This window comes from Lutra lutra, chromosome 4 (genome assembly GCF_902655055.1).
Source record: "Lutra lutra chromosome 4, mLutLut1.2, whole genome shotgun sequence".
In the NCBI taxonomy this organism is placed as follows: Eukaryota; Metazoa; Chordata; class Mammalia; order Carnivora; family Mustelidae; genus Lutra; species Lutra lutra.
The window spans coordinates 99604565-99628906 of NC_062281.1; the positions used below are offsets into that span (position 1 = coordinate 99604565).

Sequence of the window (24342 nt, forward strand, 5' to 3'; positions counted from 1 at the left end):
GAATTGCTGATTTCCAGGCCCCATCCCTAGAGATTCTGATTCTGTAGGGTCAGGCTGGGGCCTAGGAGCCAACCCTTTTAGCCAGTTCCACAGGGCATTCTTATGTCCATATAGGACTTGAGCACACTCACGTTAGAACAGGGGCCGGCCAAATCCTGCCTGCTGCTTTTTGTGTCCACAGGTTTATCAGCAAGCAGCCGCACTCACTTGTTTCCGTGTTGCCCATGCCTGTATTAGCACTTCAGCGGCACAGCTGAGGAATTGCAGCAGATCCCTAATGGCCTATAAAATGTATTTACTATCTGGCCCTTACAGAAGGGCATGTAGACACCTGCTTTAAAGCTAAAAGCTAAATGAACATTTCTCTTCAAAGAATCTAAATTCTGTTGCAACCCTGATCATTCGTGCCAAACACAATGGTATACAGGACAATTTTTTTTTTTTTTTTTTTTTTTTTTAAGAATTCAATCTAAGAGTGTTTGTCAGTTCCTCCATAGTCCACACTTTCTTGAGCTCTTTGGCAAATCAGAAAGCTACAGGACCCCTGGATAGTCAGTCAGTAGAGGGTCTACATTTCCCCAGCCCCTACCTTAAGTGATTGGAAGTGAAGCCTGTGGTATCTGCAGGTGTATCTTGTAGTAATCCTTCATAATCTCATAGATTAGTAGGCAGTCATCACATAGAGACTCTTACATTCATAAACCCCAAGGCTAGACTACTTAGTGGATTGTCAAGAAGAAAAGCATTGCTATATCTATTTTTAAAGAGAGACATTAATGGTTTGGTTACAGTTTGGCTCAAATGTAACCACATCCCCTCCCTCCAGCAACCAGCTATCTGTTTCCCCTAAATGCATAGAAATAAATATGTAGCACTGCTGCTATATTTTGACTTTTTCAAGTTATGCTATTTCCTCTCTTCATGGGCAAATCACAATAGGTTAGTAATCCCAAATGAGATTTCATGTTTCTCTTAAGTAGAAATTGTTTTTTGTTTTTTTTTTAAGATTTTATTTATTTATTTGACAGAGAGAAATCACAAGGAAGCAGAGAGGCAGGCAGAGAGAGAGGAGGAAGCAGGCTCCCCGCCGAGCAGAGAGCCCGATGTGGGGCTCGAACCCAGGACCTGGGATCATGACCTGAGCCGAAGGCAGCGGCTTAACCCACTGAGCCACCCAGGCGCCCCTTTTTTTTTTTTTTTTTGCTACCAAGTTAAGACACTCAGTGTATTCCTTTGTCCCTTACATTACTGTAAATTCAACATGGTAGGTTTTGTGGTATTTTACTTCTTGGGTGAAATCACTATTTTCACTTTGACCAATGCTGTTTTGTTCATGAAATAAAATTGTGTCTATGTATTTGAATTAATTCTTGGTAAATGCAATCTCAGTTGAATGACAGAGAAACAACAGATTGGTGGCTGTCAGGGGCAGGGGTTGGGAGGGAGGAGAAATAGGTGAAGGAGGGCAAAGGGTATGTAACCTTCCAGTTATAAGATGAAGAAGATCTGGGGATGTGATACACAGCATGGTGACTGTAATTAACAATATCATATCATATGTTGAAAAGTTGCTAAAAAAGTGGATTTTTAAAGTTCTCACCACACACATGCACACACACACACACACACACACACACCCCTCACATTATTTATTTTTTTATTTATATATTTTTTATAAGTAGTGTCTACACCCAACAGGGAGCTCAAACTCACAATCCCAAGATCAAGAGGCACAAGTTCCACTGACAGAGCCAGCCAGATGCCCCAAAACAAATTGTTTAGCTAGGCGAGGTGATAGATGTGTTAACCAACCTTATTGTGGTAATCACTTCAAAATACATACATAGAGCAAATCATTACGTTGTATGCTTTAAATTTATTATACAAGTTATATGTCTGTTATATCTCAATAAGCTGACAAAGTAAATGACAAACGTCAGAGGCCAGCAACCTCCTCTTTGTCTTTTCTTTTCCCACTTCCCTGTTTTATGCTATACTGCCAATGAAACGTCAGAATATGAATCTGCCTCCAAGTATCTTGAGATTAAGGGTATTGTGCCCCCGGGGATTATACCAAGTGAATAGGAAAATCACCCTCTCCTAGGAGGGCTGAAGTGGTGGGGTGGCAGAAAGAAAACAAAGCCCAGAGATTCCGGATAACTTCAGACCGTCTGATTTTAACAATTTAGTTTCACCATAGACTAATCAGGTGACACTGGGCCAGTTATCCAATTCCTTTGTGCCTTAGTTTCCACATTCTAAAAGAGAAATGATTGGGTTACTAATTCGTAGGATTGTGGTGAGGGATAAATGAAACGATACACTGTGGGAAGAGCTTAGCCCAGTTTCTGGACTGTTTTGAGAACTGCACCATTAACAGTTTGGGGCTGCTGTGATTTGGAGTTCATAAAATTCTGCCTTGACTTTTTTCTCTCCACTGACACTGTCTCTCACAAAGGCAAGCCAGCCTTCTGGCTTTACCTCTCACCTCAATGTGGGTGATCCCCATATCTGATTTATTTCCCTTCTTCCTAAATCCACATACACAAGCTCTAATTCTTCATGTCTATGTACCTTTCTTATCCCCTATACTTTCCCAGACGGCCATCCAGCTAGCTCGAAATCTTAGTCATTTTTCCCTATTCCCTCTGTCCAGTCTTAAACACACAATTAGTCTTCCTCACTTATTCTTTCTTTTTGTTCTAATTCTCTCACAAGAGTTTATTGCCAAGCCTCTTAGGCTGTTAATGGATCATTCTGTTCCAGGCTCGCCCCACACCAATCTGTCCTATATACTGCCACCAGATTCACCAAAGCTATGGTTTTCTTGTCTATTCTTTTGATCCATTTTTAGATACGACATAATTCATTTTGAAAATTTATATACTACTGAAGGAGGTGAGGAGACTTCCAAAAAAATTATCAGAAGGGACCATTTCTTTAAAAAAAGATATTGAGAAACATTGCTTTGACTGCCATTTTCTTAAGATTTTCCAGTGGAAAAAAAATTTTTTTAAGATTTTATTTATTTATTTGAGAGAGAGACAGTGAGAGAGAGCATGAGTGAGGAGAAGGTCAGAGGGAGAAGCAGACTCCCCATGGAGCTGGGAGCCCGATGCGGGACTCGATCCCGGGACTCCGGGATCATGACCTGAGCCGAAGGCAGTCGTCCAACCAACTGAGCCACCCAGGCGTCCCTCCAGTGGAAATTTTGAAGGTGATTGGATAAGTTCCTTACCCTGATTGTGATGATGGTTTCATGGCTGTGTACACATTTCAAACTTATCAAACCACACACTTTGAAATGTGCAGTTTATTATATGTCAGTAGTACTTCATAAAGTTATTACTAAAACAAACAAACAAAACCTTCACCGGTTTTCCACTGCCCATCAAATAAAGCCTGACTTTTCAACATGGTATTCAAATTCCCCCAGGGTCTGTCTCCAACTGCCCTTTCTAGCCTTGTCAGTCAGGATTCTACAGAACCAAGGCTCCCATCAGACTGAGCCACTCAATAGGCCACCCGACTCCTACTGTTCTCTCTTTCATAATGCTTCTTCTCAGGTTCTTTGACATATTCAAGGCCTAACTCAAATGCTGCTTCCTCTATGAAGGCTATCCAGATAACCCGAACACAAGATCTTTGCCTCCTCAAAATTTTGTTAGCATAACATTTATGGCCTTACCACATATGGCCTTAAGTTATAGTTATTTGTGTACTTAGCTTCCTTACAAGTATAAAAGAGCTTTGAATGAAGACAATTTGTTGTACACATCTGTAGTGCCCCTTGTCCCCATTCTCTTGCATGTATATAGCTCTCATAAGTATTCATTAAATAAATAGACTCAATAAACAATCAAACAAAAGATAAACATCAAGTTTGATTAGATTTTGAACAAGGTGCCAAACCTAAGAGTTTAAAAAAAAAAAAAGGTAAATTGCATCAATTGAAAATCATCAGTGGACTTTTGCCCTCTGAGGATTGTGTTTCTGAAACTGAAGGCAGAGCATGATTTCCTGTGGAATGTGGGGAGGTAACTACGAAGTTCACAGCAGCTGAACTGAAGAGCTTGATGAGGTCTCGGAATCCTGTAGTGACCAGAAGCTATCATGACCAGAAGCTGGGGAGGGGATCTTCCTGTTGTGGGTGAGGTAAAAACACAAAGCAAAGCAACAAGCTTCTTGTGTAAGCCTCACCTGTGTCCTTTTACAGAAGGGGAACTGGATCTATTGTGGAGAAGAAGGAGGTCATTTTTTCCCCAGCCATGGCAGCCCTGCAGGACTGAACTCTTGCCTCAGTGATGGCAGCCCCATTCCTTCCATAACAATGGCCCCCCGCTGCTGGGCAGTAGCCCTCAGGCAAGTGCTCTTTGCCAGGTTCCTGATGTCCCTGTAGGGAAGGCCCATCTGCTCCTGGCAAAGTGAAAGTGCCAGGTAGGAGACCTGGAGTCATTGTTGCGGTGAGTAAGCAAGTCGGGGTGGGTGTCTTACCAATATCCAACCACATTATGTGGCGTCCTTGATCACCATAGGCTTATTTCATGTGTGCTTAAGACCAGGGGTAAGCACTTAGGGTTACACAGACGCATATAGAAGACACTAGCATAAACTTAAAAGACCAGCGGGCCGTTTATGTGTTTTTTTAAAAAATTAACTCTCCTAAATAAACTTATGGGAGACAAGGAACACCTGAAGAAATGAAGAAAACTGCTATGGCTAAATATAAAGACGTAATTCCGAGAAGAGGCCTCCTGAGAGAAGTTTATTGGTGAGATGGCGTCAGGGGCAGAATTGTTGAAGAGAAGAGTAACCAGGATTTACAGCTTTACTTTCGTCTTGACGAAAATTAGGGGAAAGGCGAGAAGTAGCACATGAGGTGGCGGTAGCGTGAACAAGGCCTGTGGGGGATGTGGCTAGGTAGTTTGGGTGGGGACACATAGGGAGGGGCTTGGTAGCAAGTGGAAGAATCTGGATGCGTTCCTCTAAACCATGGGTAACTACTTTGGGTCTTTGAGCATTAAAGTGGAGTTTTAATAACATTTATCCAGTCTTGGTTCTAGGAGATGCAAGCACGGAATATAGGTGAGAGTGCATTGAGATTGCCACGATTGCTGCAGCAGTCCACGTGTGCAAAAGGGCCCGAAGGTCCACATGGGAATGGAAAAGATTGCTTGAATCTACAAGACGTTGAGGAGAAAGGACAGGCAGGCCTTGGTGACCCAGGGCATGCTCACAAAGAACCCAGTGTCTCACAGATAATACACAGAGCCCATGTATTACACTGCGAGGCAGAGAAAGGCAGGCATAGTGAAGAGGAAGCAAAGATTGGTAAGTGGCTTCCCCAGGGTAGGACAGGCTCTGCAGAGGGAGAGAAGGATGTGCTGAGAAACCTGAGTGTATTTCCCATTAGCTAATAATCATTGTCCTAATAATCTCCCCTGATATTCTCTCCGGTTCAAGGTTTTTGTTGTTGTTGTTGTTGTTGTTTTTCATCTAATTCCAACCTCCATGACAATGATGTTTCCCCTTACACTGGCATACTTTCCTCTTGCTGGTGCCGGTGACTGTGTGACAGGCCCTCCTCCCTGCTGTCCTCTTCCTCCTGAACACTCCACAGAGCCACAGGGGGCAGCAGTGAGGCGTTCCTTCCTCGGTCTTCTTCAGGTGCTCATTCACTTTTACTTTCCACTAGAACTCACCCCTGAGGGTTCTGACAGAGAGCTCGTGTGGGTCCTTTACTGTATGGAATTGTTGCGTTCACTCAGGGTTTACATCAGACTGGCTTAAATGTTTCATCCCAAATTCACAAATTCTTTTAGGTACTTGCCGGTCTTTGTTGTATAAGATATTCCTCCCCTCCCCCAGCTCTTGATCTTCCCGCAAGATATAAATGAGTCATCAGAATCTTTATCAAAAAGCCTGATGCCCCTATTGTCTGTAGACACCTGTGAGTATCTGTAGAAGGAAGTGTGAACAATTAAGTAGCAGCTTAGATTTGTTAAAAATAAAACTGAAGTTTTTTGTTTTCTCCTTCAGTTTTGTTTTTTGCTCACTTGAGTGGTCTACTCAGGAAATGGTCTTTCAGCTAAGTGGGTTTTTGAGGTTTGGTTATTTCACCATAGTTTCTGTCTCTTTTGGTTTTAGAGTGGAACAGACTCCTAAGAATTGCTGTTTGCTTTTAAAAAAAAATCTGCAGTTCTGCTAAGACACTATTTTTAGATTCTTATATTTGGGGTAAAAGGACTACAGAGGGCATCTCAGCGAGTTTCTCCTCACCTCTTATCTGTCTCTATCTTAGCTCTCCCCAAGAAGAGACTGAAGTTAGAGACTGTTCTGAAATATGAGCTTGAGAAAAAGAACACTACGTCTTATTTGATTAGGTCTCTTTTTGTTTATTAATTAGTAAATTTCTGGTTTGGTTGGAAGTGATTACATTCTAAGGGGACAGAGAGATTATGAAACTCTCTCTCTCATTAAAATACGGAAAATCATTTTCTTTTTCGGATTATGCTCTGGTACTCTGCAAAGGAGGAAGTTACTTTGGAATGTTTTTATTTTAATTAGTAATTACATCTGCGTCTTAGTCCTGAGATGCTTTATTAAGTGGTTGAGGGTTCTTTTCACTATATTCTGGCTTGTTCTCTACTGCCTCCCCAGTCCTACTATGGTGCTTAGCGTTTAGTGGGCACTCAATAAATTTGTTGAGCCAATTGTTGGATTTTTATATCTTTTTTGTAATTAAAAATGGCATAAGAATTTTAAAAGACTTTTAAAAAGTAAAAGGGGTGCCTGGGAGGCTCAGTGGGTTAAAGCCTCTGCCTACAGCTCAGGTCCTGAGCCCAGGATCCTGGGATTGAGCCCCGAATCAGGCTCTCTGCTCGGCAGGTAGCCTGCTTCCTCCTCTCTCTCTCTGCCTGCCTCTCTGCTGACTTGTGATCTCTGTCAAATAAATAAATAATTTTTTAAAAAAGTACCCTTGATCCCAGCACTTACACAATTGAGCTTTTTCTGCATCACTTAGTCTTCATCAAACCTCATAACATAGTTTTAAAGGGTTTTAGTTATTGTGAACTTTAGATTTTGTGCTTTTGAAGTCTTCCCCCCGCCATATTTTATATGTCTTAAAATCACCAAATTAAACATCGCATTTGTTAGCACAACAAAAAATTCCCCTTTATTGCTAATTGGAGAAATACTGTCCCACTCTCAACAAGTATTGTTGGAGAACTATGCTTCATTTTAATTTATTATGTGGCTCAGGATTGCAATTCTCTATTGGCTTCACCTGCCTATAAGCAGGATCCCTCCAACACCGTTCCTTTCTTGTTGTGGGGCTCAATAAAGTGGAGGCAACTTCACAGTGCTTAGAGTCATGATTTCCTGAAGGGAGTCTGAATAATGCAAAACAGAAAGGATTGCTAATATCTTAAATAGAGGAAGCTCTCATGGCACATTTCCCAGTTTTCTTCAGGATTATTTCAGACTAATTTTGTTAACAAATATTTATGGAATTTCTGTCCTCAGGCAAAGACGATATGCTGATTTTGGGTTGCGCTTACTCTGTATGAGACAGTCTTAAGTAGGTTTGTACCCATTGAGGAGAGGATTTATTCAAGCTGAGATGTGGAAGCTTTTTCTAGAACAGCCCGCCTGTCAAACAGGGCCAAAATGCCACATGCACAGCGTGGCTTCCTGAAGCGATGGCCTTTTCCAAGGCGCCAGTTGGGAGGGTAGAATGTCTTCTCTAGACTCAGCTCATGCTTTCCGCCCTGAAAGTTACACTGTTGCCAGCAAGGTGAGTGATTTTACTCTTTTTCTGTTCCTTATAGTTAACTAGCATTGCATAAGGAGACATTGTGCCAACTTCCTGGTCAGGTGCCATGGGGGCCACTGTGCTCCTGGATCCCATATAGATCAATGCTCAGTCCTAAAATCAACAATACTTCCCTTAAGCAATTCGGCACTTCCCCAGCCCTGGGAGAGACACAGGCTGTCAGAAGCAGCTGACTTTGGTTCATCCAAAAGAGAGTTTGAGGTCTATACAGCATACTTAAAATTTCTGAACAAAAATGCCTTCTCTGATGAACAGAAATTTCCCACTGATCACATGGACAAGACACTCTGGGGAGAGTAGCACAGGCAGAAGATGTCTAAACTCCAAACAGTGTCTGTCTTGCTTTCTGGCCCTAGCTGAACTTGGCTGAGTTCATTCGGGACATGAGGAAACAAGGTATCAACAGGGCCCTTGTGTTCACTGAAGAAATGGGGAGAGGCAGATCCAATCCGTGAGACCTGGCACACTGCCTTTTCTCTAGGAAACAAGAAAAAAGGTGAATCTCGCTTAAAAGGGATGGAGCGGAACAGTCTTGGAGCTAAGCAGACCACGTGTGATGCTCTGGTTAGCATCTTGTTTGTTGCAACTCGAGTTGTAACCGGGTTCCTTTCTTGAAAAGGAAGGCGCTAGGGCCCTGGAGTGACGATGGCTTTGTTGTGTGACCACAGAGGCTGGTTGCGCACTAATTTCCTCTAGGGCTTGTGATGAAGTCAGTTAACCACAGCCTTCAACATGCTCTGCTCCAGCGGCAGCCCTGGCTCCTTGGTGGTATCTCGGCCATGACATACATATGACATGCCCTCCCTTCACCCACTGGCAGACCGTTTCTCTTGTCCTGCAGCATGGACCAAAGGGAAATTCTGCACAAATTCCTGGAGGAGGCCCAATGCAAGAAAACTGACAAAGAGGAGTTTGCCGGTGAATTTCTGGTGAGTCCTACATGTGACACTCTCAGGGGAGTTACACAGACTGTTTAGCTGATGAGGATGGTCCAACTCTCCTAGACCAAATTGCTCTTGGGAGAGAATGTGCATATCAGACTGTGCAGGGCAAGAAGGGAGAAAGGCAACCTAAAACTCCAACTTTTCTACAAGTTTTTTTTTTTTTTCAAGATTTTAATTTACTTATTTGTCAGAGAGAGAGAGGGAGGGGGAGCAGCAGACAGAGGGAGAAGAAGGCTTCCCGCTGAGCAGGGAGCCCAATATGGGACTCAATCCCAGGACCCTGAGCCAAAGGCAGACACTTAACTCACTGAGCCACCAGATGTCCCAAACTGCAACTTTTCTTTCTTTGTTGCTTTTGTTTATGTTTAAAGACTCACTTTCTTTCTTTTTTTTTTTTTTAAAGATTTCACCCATTTATTTACAGAAAGAGAGAGCCACAGTGAGAGAGGGAACACAAGCAGGGGGAGTGAGAGAGGGAGAAGCAGGCTTCCCACTGAACAGGGAGCCCCATGCAGGGCTCGATCCCAGCACTCTGGGATCATGACCTGAGCTGAAGGCAGATGCTTAATAGACTGAGCCACCCAGGCACCCCCCAAACCTCAGCTTTTCTAAGTGGCTTGTGTGTTTTAAGTATTATCTCCAAAATACTGTTTTAAATATTGTGTTTGCTAGTTCTTGGAGTTGGACTAGGATTCCTACGGAAGGCCTACATAATTCCAGGTTTATAAATACTCAACATTAATTGAACATCTGGAGTTCCTAGGTATCTGAGTTGTGCCTTATGCCTCAAATGACTACTTTTACTTAAGAGGAAAGAAACCAAGATTAACTTTTCATGGAACATTATGTGTTAGCCTCCCCATGGAATTCCACTTGAATGACAAGGGCTCCTGCACCCTGAAACTACTGGCTGCCATATTTCTTTATTTCTTCTTTTATTTTTCTGGTGTATTTTCTTAAGAGGAAAAATGAGAACCTGTGTTTTTTGCAATAACAGGGTTTCCTTAAGCTTCTTTTGCTTGGAGGGGTGGAATGGCTGGGATGAGGAGTAGAGACAAGTGAGGGGCATGGAGACAAACATGAGTGCCAAGGAGAGTAGGGCTGACTAGATCTGGTCATCCAGGGAAACACTGCATCTCTTCTGACGGGACTGTGGTGACTGACCCATCAGCAGCTGGGTAGGCCTCATTCACCCTATAACCTAGCACAGCAGACGACATGGGATATCTGATAGTACCTATTATGTACTTTGGAATACTTCCAGCTGGTGTTTCAGGGCCCTAAAAACTTGAGGCCTTGGCTCTTCAGATGCAAAGAAGTGGGAAAAACAAGAGAGTTGAAGCAGAAAACCTGAAATCAAATCCTGAGTCTCTCATCAACCGAATTATCAACTCTTTGACGTGTTCCTTCATTTCCCAAGTCTTTGTTTCCTAACTTCCAAAATGGGCATGATAATTCACATCCGACGGATCCTCACATCTTGTTGTGACAATTAAATATCAGTAATAGTTAAATGTGCTCATTCATTCAGGAATATTTATTGAGCCCCTCCTGTGTACCAAGTTTAGTTCAAGGCCCTGAGGATACAGCCATGAACAAGACAACACCTCTGTGCTCATGGACCTGACATTCTGATCCCAAAGAGTAGCTGTGAAAACACTCTGTAAAGCTGAGTGATTGGATATTATGACTGAGTGATTATATGTTGTGAGAGAAGCCCTTATACCAACTCAACTTGACTAATATTATTTTCCATTCAATACCCAATTGATCTTCTAATAATACAAACCTGGTCAGTTTCCCCTGCTTAAAAACATTGTATAGTTTGTATTTTTTTCAGCTGTCTAAAATTGTGAAACATAATACATTGTTAGAAAATTACAGACAGGGGCGCCTGGGTGGCTCAGTGGGTTAAAGCCTCTGCCTTCGGCTCAGGTCATGATCCCAGGGTCCTAGGATCGAGCCCCACATCAGGCTCCCTGCTCAGCAGGGAGCCTGCTTCCCTTCCTCTCTCTCTCTGCCTGCCTCTCTGCCTATTTGTGATCTCAGTCTGTCAAATAAATAAATAAAATCTTTAAAAAAAAAAAAGAAAATTACAGACAGCATGTATAACTATAAGGTCAAGGACTAGAACATTCTCGGACTCAGGGAGACCCCTCTATATCGCTTCTCCAGCAGGTCCCTCACCCCCACTCCTATCCCCATCCCCACCCCCAATATGTCTTGCCCTGTCCTGCCCAGGGAATAATCACTATCCTGACTTTTATATTAATCACTTCCTTGCTTTTCTAGCTCTTGGTTTTAAGGACCTTGTTTTTGGGTGGTGATTAAGTGGCACCTCACTGTTCACTGACTCATGTCCTCCAGCGGAAAAACAGAGTCTTGCCCTCAGCTCCACCTAAAGGTTCAGCTGAGACACCAGAGACATTCATTTTGGGGGAGTTGGGCGGTGGTGAACAGGGCTCGGTTGCTTGCTTGGACAGGTCAATACTGCCATTAACTTGAAGGGCTTTCCATAGGGTACTGTCCCCCATCCCACCTTCAACTCTTTGATGTATTCTCCCAGGATTTGATGTTTTTGAGGTTGGAGCACTAATTCTGTGACATGAGGCCACTGCTAGCCTAAATGGTAGGGACTTTGCGGGAATTATAGAAAGTCATCTCTGGTTCCAAGGAGACAATCTGTGTACCCTGCCTCCCGCCGGGTCCGAAGCTTGGATTTCAGTCCCCGCCCCCACCCCCTTGGCTGTGTATCAGCGCACAGAGCACATGGTGCTGGTATGCCGGCTGAAGCCAATACCATGGAGTTGAGGACTTTTCCTTTGCCAACACTAAATTCAATCACCTTTCTGTAGCGGAAACTGCCATGAAACTAGTAGAAGTTTAGTTCCACTAAATTTGGCTCTTACTGGAGTGGAAACTGCCACGACTATAAGCTTTTCCCGCATTCATTCACATGTTTACTGAGCACTTACTATGTGCAAAGCATTGTGTTAGATGCTGCAAGATACAATGCCCTGCTTTGGTGGAGCTCATCTCCTAAGACATCAGAGGATGCCATAGACAGGCAGACATTAAACAGCTAATTACACTGGTAAATACTGAATCGTGATAGTCTTGGTGGGGTGCCAAGGAGGCATTGTATTCATTATCTTATTTATTACTCATTTAAAAAACACAAAACCGATCTTGTCGTTATGACCGCTGACCCACAGATGAGAAAACTGAGGCTCTGAGAGGTTAAGTAATTGGCCTAAGCTCACGCTGCTGTTCAGATGCAGATGTGAAGCTTAAGCTGGATCTGTCATTTCAGAGCCCAGGAAATGAATCCTTATGCAGTAGTGTCTTGGTTCAGCCAGTAACACCGAGTTCCTCAAAGGGTTTTTAGCCTGAGCATAAGTTCTCAGTTAGTATAGTTTCTTTCATTCTCTCTCTCTCTCTTTTTTTAAGAGAGAGAGAGAGAGAGAGAGTGAGAGCCCAGGGTTTGGCAGGGAAAGTGGGGGAGGGGGACAGAGCGAGGGAGAGAATCTCAAGCAGACTCCCCTCCTGGCACAGAGCCTGACTTGGGGCTCAATTTCATGATCCTGAAATCATGACCTCAGTGGAAATCAAGAGTCCTACCCTTAACTGACGGAGCCACGCAGGTACCCCATATTGTTGTTATTCATATAAAACAATATTATTGCAAGTTAAAATAAATTCACCGTAGGACCAATATCCCAACAAATACAGTCTACTTGGTGTGGAAATTCTAGTTCTTATCTATTTATATACTGCCTTTTACATTGTTATAATGACAGCATAGATACAATTTTGTATTCTCATATTGTCACTTAATATTATACCAAAATTATCATGTTAATTAAAATCTATATCTATGGCTTTTGATGGAGCATGGTATAATGAAAGAATAATCCTCATAATAATAGCTAATACTTCCATATTTTTTGTAGAAACTGTTCTAAACACCTTTATGTATCAAGTCATTTAATCCATTGAAGAAGGTACTATACATTTTATAAATGAAGAAACTGAGGCAGAGGTTAATTGACTCGCTCAAGGTTAGAGAGCTAGGAAGTGGTGGAACAGAGATTTAAGTTCAGGTAGTCTTGATTTACCATCTATATTTATAATGACTTCAGTGTCATATAAACCTGAGTTCGGATTTAGGTTCTGCCTACCATTAGCTCCATGACCTTGAACAAAGTCATTAAAAAGTGGGAATAAATAAATATTCATATTGCAGAATGCTGCGAGAAAAATGGAATAAATACATAAAATGCCTGACATGTGGTAGACACCCAAGTAATTTGATTTTTTCTTTTTTTTTTTAAAGATTTTATTTTTTTATTTATTTATTTGTTAGAAAGAGAGAGAGAAAGAGGGAGCGAGCATGAGCACAGGCAGACAGAGTGGTAGGTAGAGGCAGAGGGAGAGAAGCAGGCTCCCCGCTGAGCAAGGAGCCCGATGTGGGACTCGATCCCAGGATGCTGGGATCATGACCTGAGCCGAAAGCAGCCGCTTAACCAACTGAGCCACCCAGGTGTCCCTGATTTTTTCTTTTTCTTGGACATTTAGATTATTTCTAATTTTTCACCATTATTAATAACATGCAGTAAATGTGCTTGTCCACATGGTTTTCTTCTTTTGAATTATATCCTGGGGCTAGTATCATTACCAGGTCAAAAAGTCTTAGCATCTAATGGGCTAAGTGTTGCCAAATGTGCTTTTCAAAGAGTTTTTCTAACTTGCAAAGTCTGAATGTATCCTCTTTTCTACCACCTTGCTAGTCTTAATAACTATACAAGAAAATAAATCTTTTGGACTCCTTCCTATATGTTAGTCATTAAGTGGTTTACCATATATAATCTTAATCATTACAACAACCCCAAGAGGAAAGCATTATCTTCAGTTAAGCCATGAAATGGCAAAGGCAGGACTTGAAACTGGTCTCATAAAAAGTCCTTAACCTCTATACTGCATCCTAACATCCTTCCTACTCCCCGCCCCCAAGTTAGTGTAAAATAGTACTTCATTGTGTTAATTTTATTTATTTGATTTTGAAGCCTCAAAATTTTTTTTGATTTTTTTTTTATAATCAAAGTATAGCTGATGCACAGTGTTACATTAGTTTCAGGTGTACAACATAGAGATTCCACAACTCTATACTCCATGGTTATTTTTAACCCACATTTTCTCATTATAAGTTGTCTGTTCATCTACTTTTTTTTTTTTTTTAAAGATTTTATTTATTTATTTATTTGACAGACAGAGATCACAGAGGGCAGGCAGAGAGGCAGGCAGAGAGAGAGGAGGAAGCAGGCTCCCTGCTGAGCAGAGAGCCCGATGCGGGGCTCGATCCCAGGACCCTGAGATCATGACCTGAGCCGAAGGCAGCGGCTTAACCCACTGAGCCACCCAGGCGCCCCTGTCTGTTCATCTACTTTCAACAATAACTGACTCATGGAACTGTGTTCCACGCTCTATGCTCAAACACAGCCTCATTTACTTCCCAAAGAATCCTTTACAATACAAAGTCCTACATGGACCAGCCCTCGAGGGCTTTTCCAACTTCCCACAGCATGTTGAGCTTGTCCTTGTCATGCTCCTTCTGCCACAGGGCCTTTGCACACATGCTGTTCCCTTTCCTTGAATGTTCCCTCATACTCCTTTTCACCTAGTTAATACTTCATAATTCTTCAGATCTCAATTTGGTAGGCATATCCTCAAGGAAGCCTTTTTTGATCCCCCAAATCCAACAAATCTCCTATTATACTTTCTTGGTCAGCCACATCTGTCATTTCTTTTTACATCTCTTTTTTTGCCCCCAGCATTATTAATGTTTCCATAGGATTTATCACAGTTCGAATTTTACATCTCTTTGTGTGATTATTTGATTAACATTTGCTCTCCTATCAGTCTGAAGTACCACAAAGATAAGGCTCACATTTAGTTGTGCTTATCTTGGTATCTGCAGCCCCTAGCATGTGTCTGGCAAGTCCTAGACACTGAGGGACAACTTGCCTAAGTTCATGCAGTTCATTAAGTTGTGGAACTTGGATCTGAAATAGAGCTATCTAACATTAAGCCTGTGCTCTTAGCCCTGACTCTATTGCCCCCAGTTTATACATTGGCTTGAAACTTTTAAACTTGAAGAAATTGTAGAATATAACATGTACACATAAAAGTGCTTTAAACACACACATACACACATACACACACGAGGGGCACCTGAGTGGCTCAGTCGGTGAAGCATCTGACTCTTGATCTCAGCTCAGGTCTTGATCTTAGGGTTGTGAGTTCAAGCCCCAATTTGGGCTCCACTCTGGACATGGAGCCTACTTAAAAGTAAATAATAAAAATAAATAAATACAGACAGGGCCCTTGGGTGGCTCAGTTGGCTAAGCATTTGCCTTCACTCGGCTCAGGTCATGATCCCAGGGTCCTGGGATCAAAGCCCACATTGGGGTCCCAGCTCAGCAGAGAGCCTGCTTCTCTCTTTCCCTCTGCCCCTCCCCCTACTTGTGCTCATGCTCCCTGTATTTCAAATAAATAAATAAAATATTTTAAAAAGTAAACACGTGCGATTTAGCACTAGGATAAAGCAGATACCCATACAAGCATTGCTCAGATGGAGGAACAAAACATTGCTTACACTTTGTAAATCCCTTGTGTGTCCTTCTGGATCACAGCTACCCCCAAACCCCACTACATTAGAAGTAAATGCTGTCCTGAAATGGTTATGATTTTTATCTGTGAATTGTTTTCTTTATCTTTCTGCATACCTTTAAGACCTGTATTTATCACTGAACAGTAGAGATTAATTTTACCTATTTTGGAACCCTATGTAATGCAATCATGGTATGTATTTGTTGTGTGTTTTTTTTTAATGTCTTCTTCTTTTCTCTCTACATCATGTTTATAAAATCCATCCATTTTGTTACATGTAGCTGGGTCTTGATGTTTTTCTAATCATTTTTATGAATTCCATCAGGGTCGAATATATGCAGTTACTGTAGTGTTGTGATCAGAATGCACTGAACAAGGTCACGTGGTCACCTAGGATGGTATTAACTATTTTGGATCACCACAATCCAGTGTCTTGGCTTTAGCTTTGCTAGTCTAAAAATTCAGTTTTGTCAGTATGCTTTGAGTTGATCAGGACTAGGCAAACACATGAGAAATTCATCAGAAACCAGAATGCCAATTTATTAATTTTTCAGGGAGAAAAATCACTGTCAGAATAGAAGTTTGCATGACTGATAGCATATTCAATAGTTTGGAGAAAAACTAACTATAGCCAGAAAGTTGCCTGATGAGCATAATGATTTTGGTGGCCTCGAGTGCAATGGTATGATCACCACCTCCCTGTTCGAACCCTCAGGCTGGTAGCCACTACTCTTTCCTGGCCAGCACTAGGGACACAGTGACAAGTGCTGGACGTCTTGTCTTCAAGGCTAAGGAGGGCCATCTGCTTCCATTAGTGCATTCTTGATCAGACAGATTACAATTTGCAGAGGAATAGGTATTCCCTTTGGCCAATTACTGCAACTGATGGTGGTTTTTATGACATGTACATTTCAGTCATTGTATGAAATATGGATCAAGACTTGGTATGTATATTACATGCTGGTCAATTTTGTTTAAAACTCCTCTGATAGGGGCACCTGGGTGGCTCAGTGGGTTAAAGCCTCTGCCTTCGGCTTAGGTCATGGTCCCAGTGTCCTGGGATCGAGCCCCACATCAGGCTCTGTGCTCTGCAGGGAGCCTGCTTCCACCTCTCTCTCTATCTGTCTGCCTCTCTGCCTACTTGTGATCTCTGTCTGTCAAATAAATAAATAAAATCTTAAAAAAAAAACCAAAAACTCCTCTGATATACTTTTCTACATTGGAGGCAGTTGAAGTGTCTTCATTTAGAAAACATGTGTAAGTGGAACCTAGGTGGCTCAGTGGGTTAAACATCTGCTTTTAGCTCAGGTCATGATCCCAGAGTCCTGGGATCAAGTCCTGTATTGGGTTCCCTGCTGAGCAGGGAGCCTGATTCTCCCTCTGTGTGCCACTCCTCCTGCTTGCACTCGTTCTCTCCCTCTCTCTCTCTCTCTGTGTGTGTGTCGAATAAATAAGTAAAATATTTTTTTTAAGAGAAAACATGTGTAAAAGTATGAATTGTGTATAAAAAGTGAAAGCTTAGCCAATGTCAAGAATTGCACTAAATGTACATATATGAGCTATGTGTATGTGTGTATGTGTATGTAGTAGACTGGATGGGATTACAGAAATATGAACACGGTTTCATGTAGATAGGGTAATTTGATTATGGTGTATCTTCTTCCTTCTAAAGAATGTTTTGGAGTGAAGAAACTCCAAATAGAAGTATAAATAACAAAAATACCAACAACAACATTTAAGCTACCAGGTGGCCTTAATTCTTATAATATTATAATCCTAATGTTGGTCAGAGTTCAGAGAAACATGCAGTTTCATACACTGCTTTTGTAATGTTTCTGGAGGCAAAATTTGTATACCATTTCTGATATATAAATATATATATATAAATGATAATATGGATCAAAAGCCTTTATAGTGGGCAAATTCTTTGACCATTCCCAAGAATTTATCTGAAGAAAATAATGAAAGATATTTGTATAGGTTTTGGCTACCTATAATAATATTGTTTGGAGGGGCGCCTGGGTGGCTCAGTGGGTTAAAGTCTCTGCCTTTGGCTCAGGTCATGATCTCAGGGTCCTGGGATCAAGTCCCACATCAGGCTCTCTGCTCAGCAGGGAGCCTGCTTCCCCCTCTCTCTGCCTGCCTCTCTGCCTACTTGTGATCTCTGTCCGTCAAATAAATAAAATAAAATAATTTAATAAAAAATTTTTTTATAAAATAATATTGTTTGGAACTACTGTTTAGGAAGATTGAAGCACCTTTAATGTGTAATAATATGAATGAATAGACTAAATAATTTATGTTACACCCTACAGAATGGAATACTCTGCCATCACTTAAAATGTAGAACGGAAATTCATAAGTAAGAAGAGCAAGTTGCAAATCCCTGTGTGATCCTATCTTTATTACACACATAGATAAAGGACTGGCATGTAATATAAAATATTAGGAATGATTAACTCTGGGTAGTGTGGGATCCTAGGTAATTTTTATAATTTTGTTTTGCTTCTCGGTATTCTAAAATTTCTTCAATGAATATGTATTACTTTTTATTTAAGAAATCTATATTTTAAATTTTCCTTTAGTGTTGCTTGAATCCATCTAAACAAGAAAAAGCAAAAAGAGAAATGGGGGGAGGGTGATTTTTATGTTTCTTTGGGATGAGGTATTTTTATATAAAAAGTAAACACTGCACTTATCAAATACAAAGACATATTTATTAAATATGGAGGATTCAATGATCCCTAATAGAATAAAAAGACATATTTATTAAATATGGAGGATTCAATGAGCCCTAATAGAATATACCCAGTCGTGAAGGCCATGGTAATGTTGGGTTATAATACACTAGAAGTCAGACTGGTAGTATAGCAACTTCTGGAGACCTATCAAGACAGACAAGAGGGGGCACCTGGATGGCTCAGTGGGTTGGGCCTCTGCCTTGGGCTCAGGTCGTGGTCTCAGGGTCCTGGAATCGAGCCCCGCATTGGGCTTTCTGCACAGCAGGGAACCTGCTTCCCCCTCTCTCTCTCTGCCTGCCTCTTTGCCTACTTGTGATCTCTCTCTGTCAAATAAATAAATAAAAATCTTAAAAAAAAAAACAGACAAGAGAAGGCATGGTATGTTTTATTAGCTCCACAGAGAAGATCTAGATGGATCCTAGCTCTATTATTTATTTACAGTAACAATACTAACAGGGCACTCATGACCACAGTAAGTTCTACGTAGCCAGTGCACAAACATCCGTGCAATTGAAACGACTCATTTATGTGATAGAGCCTATCACTTGAACACACTTACCAGGATTTCTTGACTTTTGTGTACATGAAGTTGAAATTTTTTTGCTGCTACCACCACGCTAAATATATTACATCCCTTTGAAAGCAAATTCCTCTCAACTCCATCCCCAGCCTCTCTACTAGGGACCATCCAGTCCCACATTTTCAATTATTCACAGAATTTAAAAACAAAACAAAACACATGTCTTGTCATCACCTCACATCGTAAGTATCTAACAAGTTGAACTTCTTGGTTTACTCACCCCATTTTGGCTCCTGCTTACTCACCTACTCATTTCCCTGACTATTGGACTGAAAGCCAATTCTCATTTGTTTGGCCGGCTAGTTGGAGCCAGATTGGAGGACTGGGATAGATCATACTGACTTGTAGTTGTAGGCATTAAAGGACTGACTACCTTAAGAAGTTCCGGAAACAGCCTGACCTGATCTCCCTCTCTCATCTAGCACGGGGGTGGGGGGGCAAATTTGATTTCTTCCACTCCTAAATGTAACTTATGCAAGGTCTTCTGTACAATGATGTAGTTCTCCAAGGCAAAGATATTATGGTCTTGGGCTTTCTTTTTCTTTCTGTCCTCTTTTGGGAGTGACCTTAATCCATTTATGAGTAATTAACTTACTAGTCAATGAGAAGAACATGCTAATGACTGTCCTGATTTCTGTTTTTATGGCCAGACCTGTCTTGAAAGGAAAAGGATAGTATAGACCGTAAACCAAATGCAGGTACTATTATTAGCATATCAAGAATACACCGAATCTGGTTTGTCATACATTCCAACTGATGGGGGCCCAGGAGGGATGCTGGCCCCTTTTCTTATTCCCTTTGCAACTTTGCCTCTGATTTCTCTCATTCGTGCCCCCTCTAGTGAATGTACATCCTCATACCTTGTGCTTGTCTGAGAAATACCTTCCCCCTTTGACCTATCCTTATCCCCTCAACCCCCAACTCACTGTCATGGCTCTGATTTTTCTTTTATGCACTTTTGCTGTCTAGTCTCAAAGCTCCTCCTTTTCTGTGAGGTGTATCCATGATTCTGTCCTAATTCTGCTCTGTTTTGTTCCCTCTTGGGGTGTTGGAGCCTGCAGGTCTGGTAGGGACAGAAGGGGAATTTTTAAAAAAGGCCTTCACAGTGATCTGAGCTCATGGTAAGATATGTAAAAACAAAACAAAACAAAACAAAAACCTTTCACACTTCCCAAATGAACAATTCCATAGGCATTTCCTATGTGATGTTTTGCTAAAAGTACATTACCCTGGTCATCCAGCAGGATGACCCCAGGAGGAGGAAGGAGTAGGGAGAAAAAGCCATCCTGTTCCATTGTTGAAGGGGGCAGTTGAGGCTGCTAAACAAGCACAGGTTTACAAGCACACGTGCGCGCGCGCGCACACACACACACACACACACACACACAATCTTTATCTGTGACATTTTACCAAATTAATAGAGGCGTATCTTACAAAAAGGGCTTTTTGCCTATAGCATTCTCAGAAAGCATTGGACAAGCAAGCAAAGCAAAACAAACAAGTAGAAACAGTGTCACAAGGAGTATGCGCCAGGCTCCTTTCTAGATATTTCTAAGAGGAACAGTTCTGGGACTTGACAGCTTTTCAGCAGCCCTGGAATGAATGGCAACATAAAAAGTGATAATTCCAAAGTTCATAAGAGTGGAGACAGCTGAAAAATCAGTGTAACTTGAGTGGAACTCTAATAGTCTCCCATGTGCCTGTGGCACGTCCTTAGTTAAACTCTCAAACTAGCCCACTTGCATCCCTCTTGTGATGAAAATAGACTGTATTGTTACCAGTTCAGCATCTCTCCCCCCAAATCTAATCCTGAAAATCCACAGCAACTCAAACCATAGTCAGAAACTAGAATTTAAGAAATGACCGTACACCTGCTTTGTAATAGGTCGTCTGTGTCTGATCTACCTCTAGAAACAGAAAAAATGCTCATTAGAAGAACACACTGGTCTTTGTGGTCCAGCAACTAAGAAGGCACTGGCTATCTGTCCCCTTTGTCATCCTCAGTTGGAAAAGGCTTACATTCCTATACTCTGAGGTGGTATAATAATTTAGCGATTATGTATTATTTGTAAAGTGTCCATTTAATTAACTTCTAGATATTTGGAATTCTTTTTTTTTTTAAGATTTTATTTATTTGACAGACAGAGATCACAAGTAGGCAGAGAAGCAGGCAGAGAGAGAGGAGGAAGCAGTCTCCCTGCTGAGCAGAGAGCCCGATTCGGGGCTCGATCCCAGGACCCTGGGATCATGACCTGAGCCGAAGGCAGAGGCCTTAACCCACTGGGCCACCCAGGCGCCCTGATATTTGGAATTCTTGGTGTTAAGAACTCCCAGCTAACAAACATCTCATGACCCCAGCTTTTCATCAAGTTATCCAGAGCTGATCTTGAAATCTAACGATGGATTGGGAGGATTTATTGGAGGAAATTTCTATTTTCTACGACCTTTTTTTTTTTTTTAAGATTTTATTTATTATTTATTTGACAGAGAGAGATCACAAGTAGACAGAGAGGCAGGCAGGCAGAGAGAGAGAGAGAGAGAGAGGGAAGCAGGCACCCCGTCGAGCAGAGAGCCCAATGCGGGACTCGATCCCAGGACCCTGAGATCATGACCCGAGCCGAAGGCAGCGGCCCAACCCACTGAGCCACCCAGGCGCCCCTCTACGACCTTTTTTAATCTCTCTGTCATTGTACCTTAGTTTTAGGCTCTCCCTTCCTCACCCATTTTTTTTTTTTAAGATTTTATTTATTTATTTGACAGAGAGAGAGAGAGACAGCAAGAGAGGGAACACAAGCAGGGGGAGTGGGTGAAGGAGAAGCAGGCCTCCTGCTGAGTGGGAGCCCAATGCAGGCCTCAATCCCAGAACCCTGGGATCATGACCCAAACTGAAGGCAGATGTTTAATGACTGAGCCACCCAGGCGCCCCACCCATGTTTTTAAAATGATGTAATTATAAATGTCCTTAAGTAAATTCCTACAGATAGACACACATCCTAATTATGTGGAAACACTGTATGAAGTATAGCAACTAAGCAACAATAGGTAACACCCCCCTTTTTAATTTTTTGTTGTTGCCAGTTGCTCAAAGAAAGTTCTTTCTCTATTTCCTTATTTCTCTTTATCATTTTACCCCCTGGAACAAAATAGATCATAACCTTGGCTGAGAAATGCAAAAGCAGTACCAGATATACATTTATGAGAAAGAAAAGGAAAATCATTGTCTTAAAGTAATAATACTACATATAATGGGTAGTGACATCAATTTGTATAATCTTTTTTTTTTTCTTTTTAGAGAGAGAGAGGGTACTTGCACATGCAGAGCAAAGAGGAACAGAAGGGGAGGGAGAGAGAAAATTTTAAGAAGGCTCCCCGCAGAGCCCGACACAGGGCTTGATCTCATGACTCTGAGATCATGACTAGAGCCGAAATCCGGAGTTGAATGCTTAACTGACTGAGTTGCCCAGGTGCCCTCCAATTTGTATAATCTTAAAAGAAACTAGAAGTCAATCTTTTTTTTTTTTAAAGAAAATATTTCTTGTTTTAGTAGATAATCTTAAATACATTTTTTTCTAATATCCTTAAATATATTTTTCTGGTTAAGTGTTCACATAGACTGAAAGCAAGCCTGTTAAATTGGCTAAACAAGGATATGTGTAGACAATGAGGGAAATCCATGTAATCAGAGAGCTAGGATCCCTCAGAACCACAACCTAGGTCCAGGTTAGGAATTTTTGGTACCCGGGGCACCTGGCTGGCTCAGTCAGGGCAACATGCAACTCTTGGTCTCGGGGTTGTGAGTTCAAGCCCCACACTGGGTATAGAGTTTACTCAAAAATTTAAAAATAATCTTTAAGAATTTTATAAAAAGATTTTTAGATACCTGAAGTCATTTGCTTATTCCTATTTCCTGCATTTATTTATTCCTGCATTTATTAAACATTTATGGGGCACATATTATGTCTCCTGGGAAGTCAGTCTTAAAACACCTTACAATGGTAGGGCTGGGGTATATGGGGCATATGGGCAGGGTGGGGAATATGGGAAAATTTGCTCGGGGTCCAACTGGGGAGAATCTCAAGTACTTGGCTAAACAGTCTGGGCTCTTTCCCAGTAGCAAGGGGGATTCATTGAAGTTGTCTTGGGCATGAGAGAGATAAGGAAAGCAATTTTTTATTAAGATTAATTTGGCATGATTGTCCCTTAATGAATTTTAATGAGGAAAGAGAAAAGTGTGAAGGTGAGTTAAGAAGCAACTGGACTGGTTCAAGTTTTAAGGTAGAGGGTCTGAACGAATGGACCTGTGGTAGACACAGGAAGGAAGGTGGACACAAGATACTGCAGTGGAAGAATCAGTTGACCTTGCTGACCCAGTTAGAGGTGGGAATTGTTAGGAGCGGGGAACCCCAAGTGACTCTTGGTTTCCAGTGTGTAGTTGCCTGGGATAAAAATAATGCCAGTGTCATTGACAGTGGGAATGATGCTGATTTTAGTTTGAGGTGTGTGGAGTCTGAGACTCTAATAAGATGCAGAAGTGGAAAGGTCTAGGACATGGCCAGGAATTTAGGACTAGAACTTGGTAATCGAATCTCTGTATAGAAATTTGAGAGTTCTCCCACTGGGGTTGGAACTATAATTGATTTGAATCAGGAAAATGAATTTTAAACCCTCCCATTGGTAGGTCTTCTCTAAGAGTATGTGGTATCCCAGAGTGAGAAGGCAGAGAAGAAGGAGGACAACCAAGATAATGTAGACTAGTAAGGGCTAAGGGAGGAGGAGATTTCAAAAAGGAAGTTAAAGAAATGAAGACTGAGTAGATCCTGAGGGATTGGACCTATAGGAAGTAGTTAATGCTCTTCACATGATTGAGGCACCATTAAATAGTGGGTAGATACTGAAAATTATTTTCCATAGTTCAGTTCAACAAATATGTGTCAGCTATCACAGATGTTTCCCCTTTTCTTTCTCAGATTGAGTAAGGCTTCACAAAGGTCAGTTCTATTAAAATAGGTTTCTTTTTTTTTTTTCAAAGATTTTATTTATTTATTTGACAGACAGAGATCATAAGTAGGCAGAGAGGCAGGCAGAGAGAGAGGAGGAAGCAGGGTCCCTGCTGAGCAAAGAGCCCAATGCGGGGCTCGATCCCAGGACCATGGGATCATGACCTGAGCCAAAGGCAGAGGCTTTAACCCACTGAGCCACCCAGGTGCCCCTAAAATTGGTTTCTTTAAATGATAAGGGAGTTCAGCGACATCTGGGACCAGGTTGATTCCTAAGGAGCTAAAGAGGGACTATGATTTTCTCTGACACGAAATTCTGGTCTATAGTAGAATATTGGAAAATGGGAGTAATTTCATGGAGTTACTTCACCATCTTGAGAAATCTTTTTTTTTTTTTAAAGATTTTATTTATTTATTTGACAGAGATCACAAGTAGGCAGCGAGGCAGGCAGAGAGAGAGGGGGAAGCAGGCTCCCTGCTGAGCAGAGAGCCCGATGCGGGGCTTGATCTCAGGGCCCTGGGATCATGACCCAAGCCGAAGGCAGAGGCTTTAACCCACTGAGCCACCCAGGCG

At 41.7% G+C, this 24342-nt stretch overlaps 1 protein-coding gene across 6 annotated transcripts in view; it reads left to right on the plus strand.

Moving 5' to 3' along the window:
* The first annotated feature begins 6997 nt into the window (after window positions 1-6997).
* Window positions 6998-24342, plus strand: part of PTPN22 (protein tyrosine phosphatase non-receptor type 22) — a 60582-nt gene continuing 43237 nt past the window's right edge. For all 6 annotated transcript variants that reach the window (XM_047724537.1, XM_047724540.1, XM_047724539.1 and 3 more), the window contains exon 1: window positions 6998-8766. In XM_047724537.1, the coding sequence (XP_047580493.1) occupies window positions 8680-8766 (87 nt within the window). In that variant the 5' untranslated portion in view covers window positions 6998-8679. The remainder of the gene's footprint in view (window positions 8767-24342) is intronic.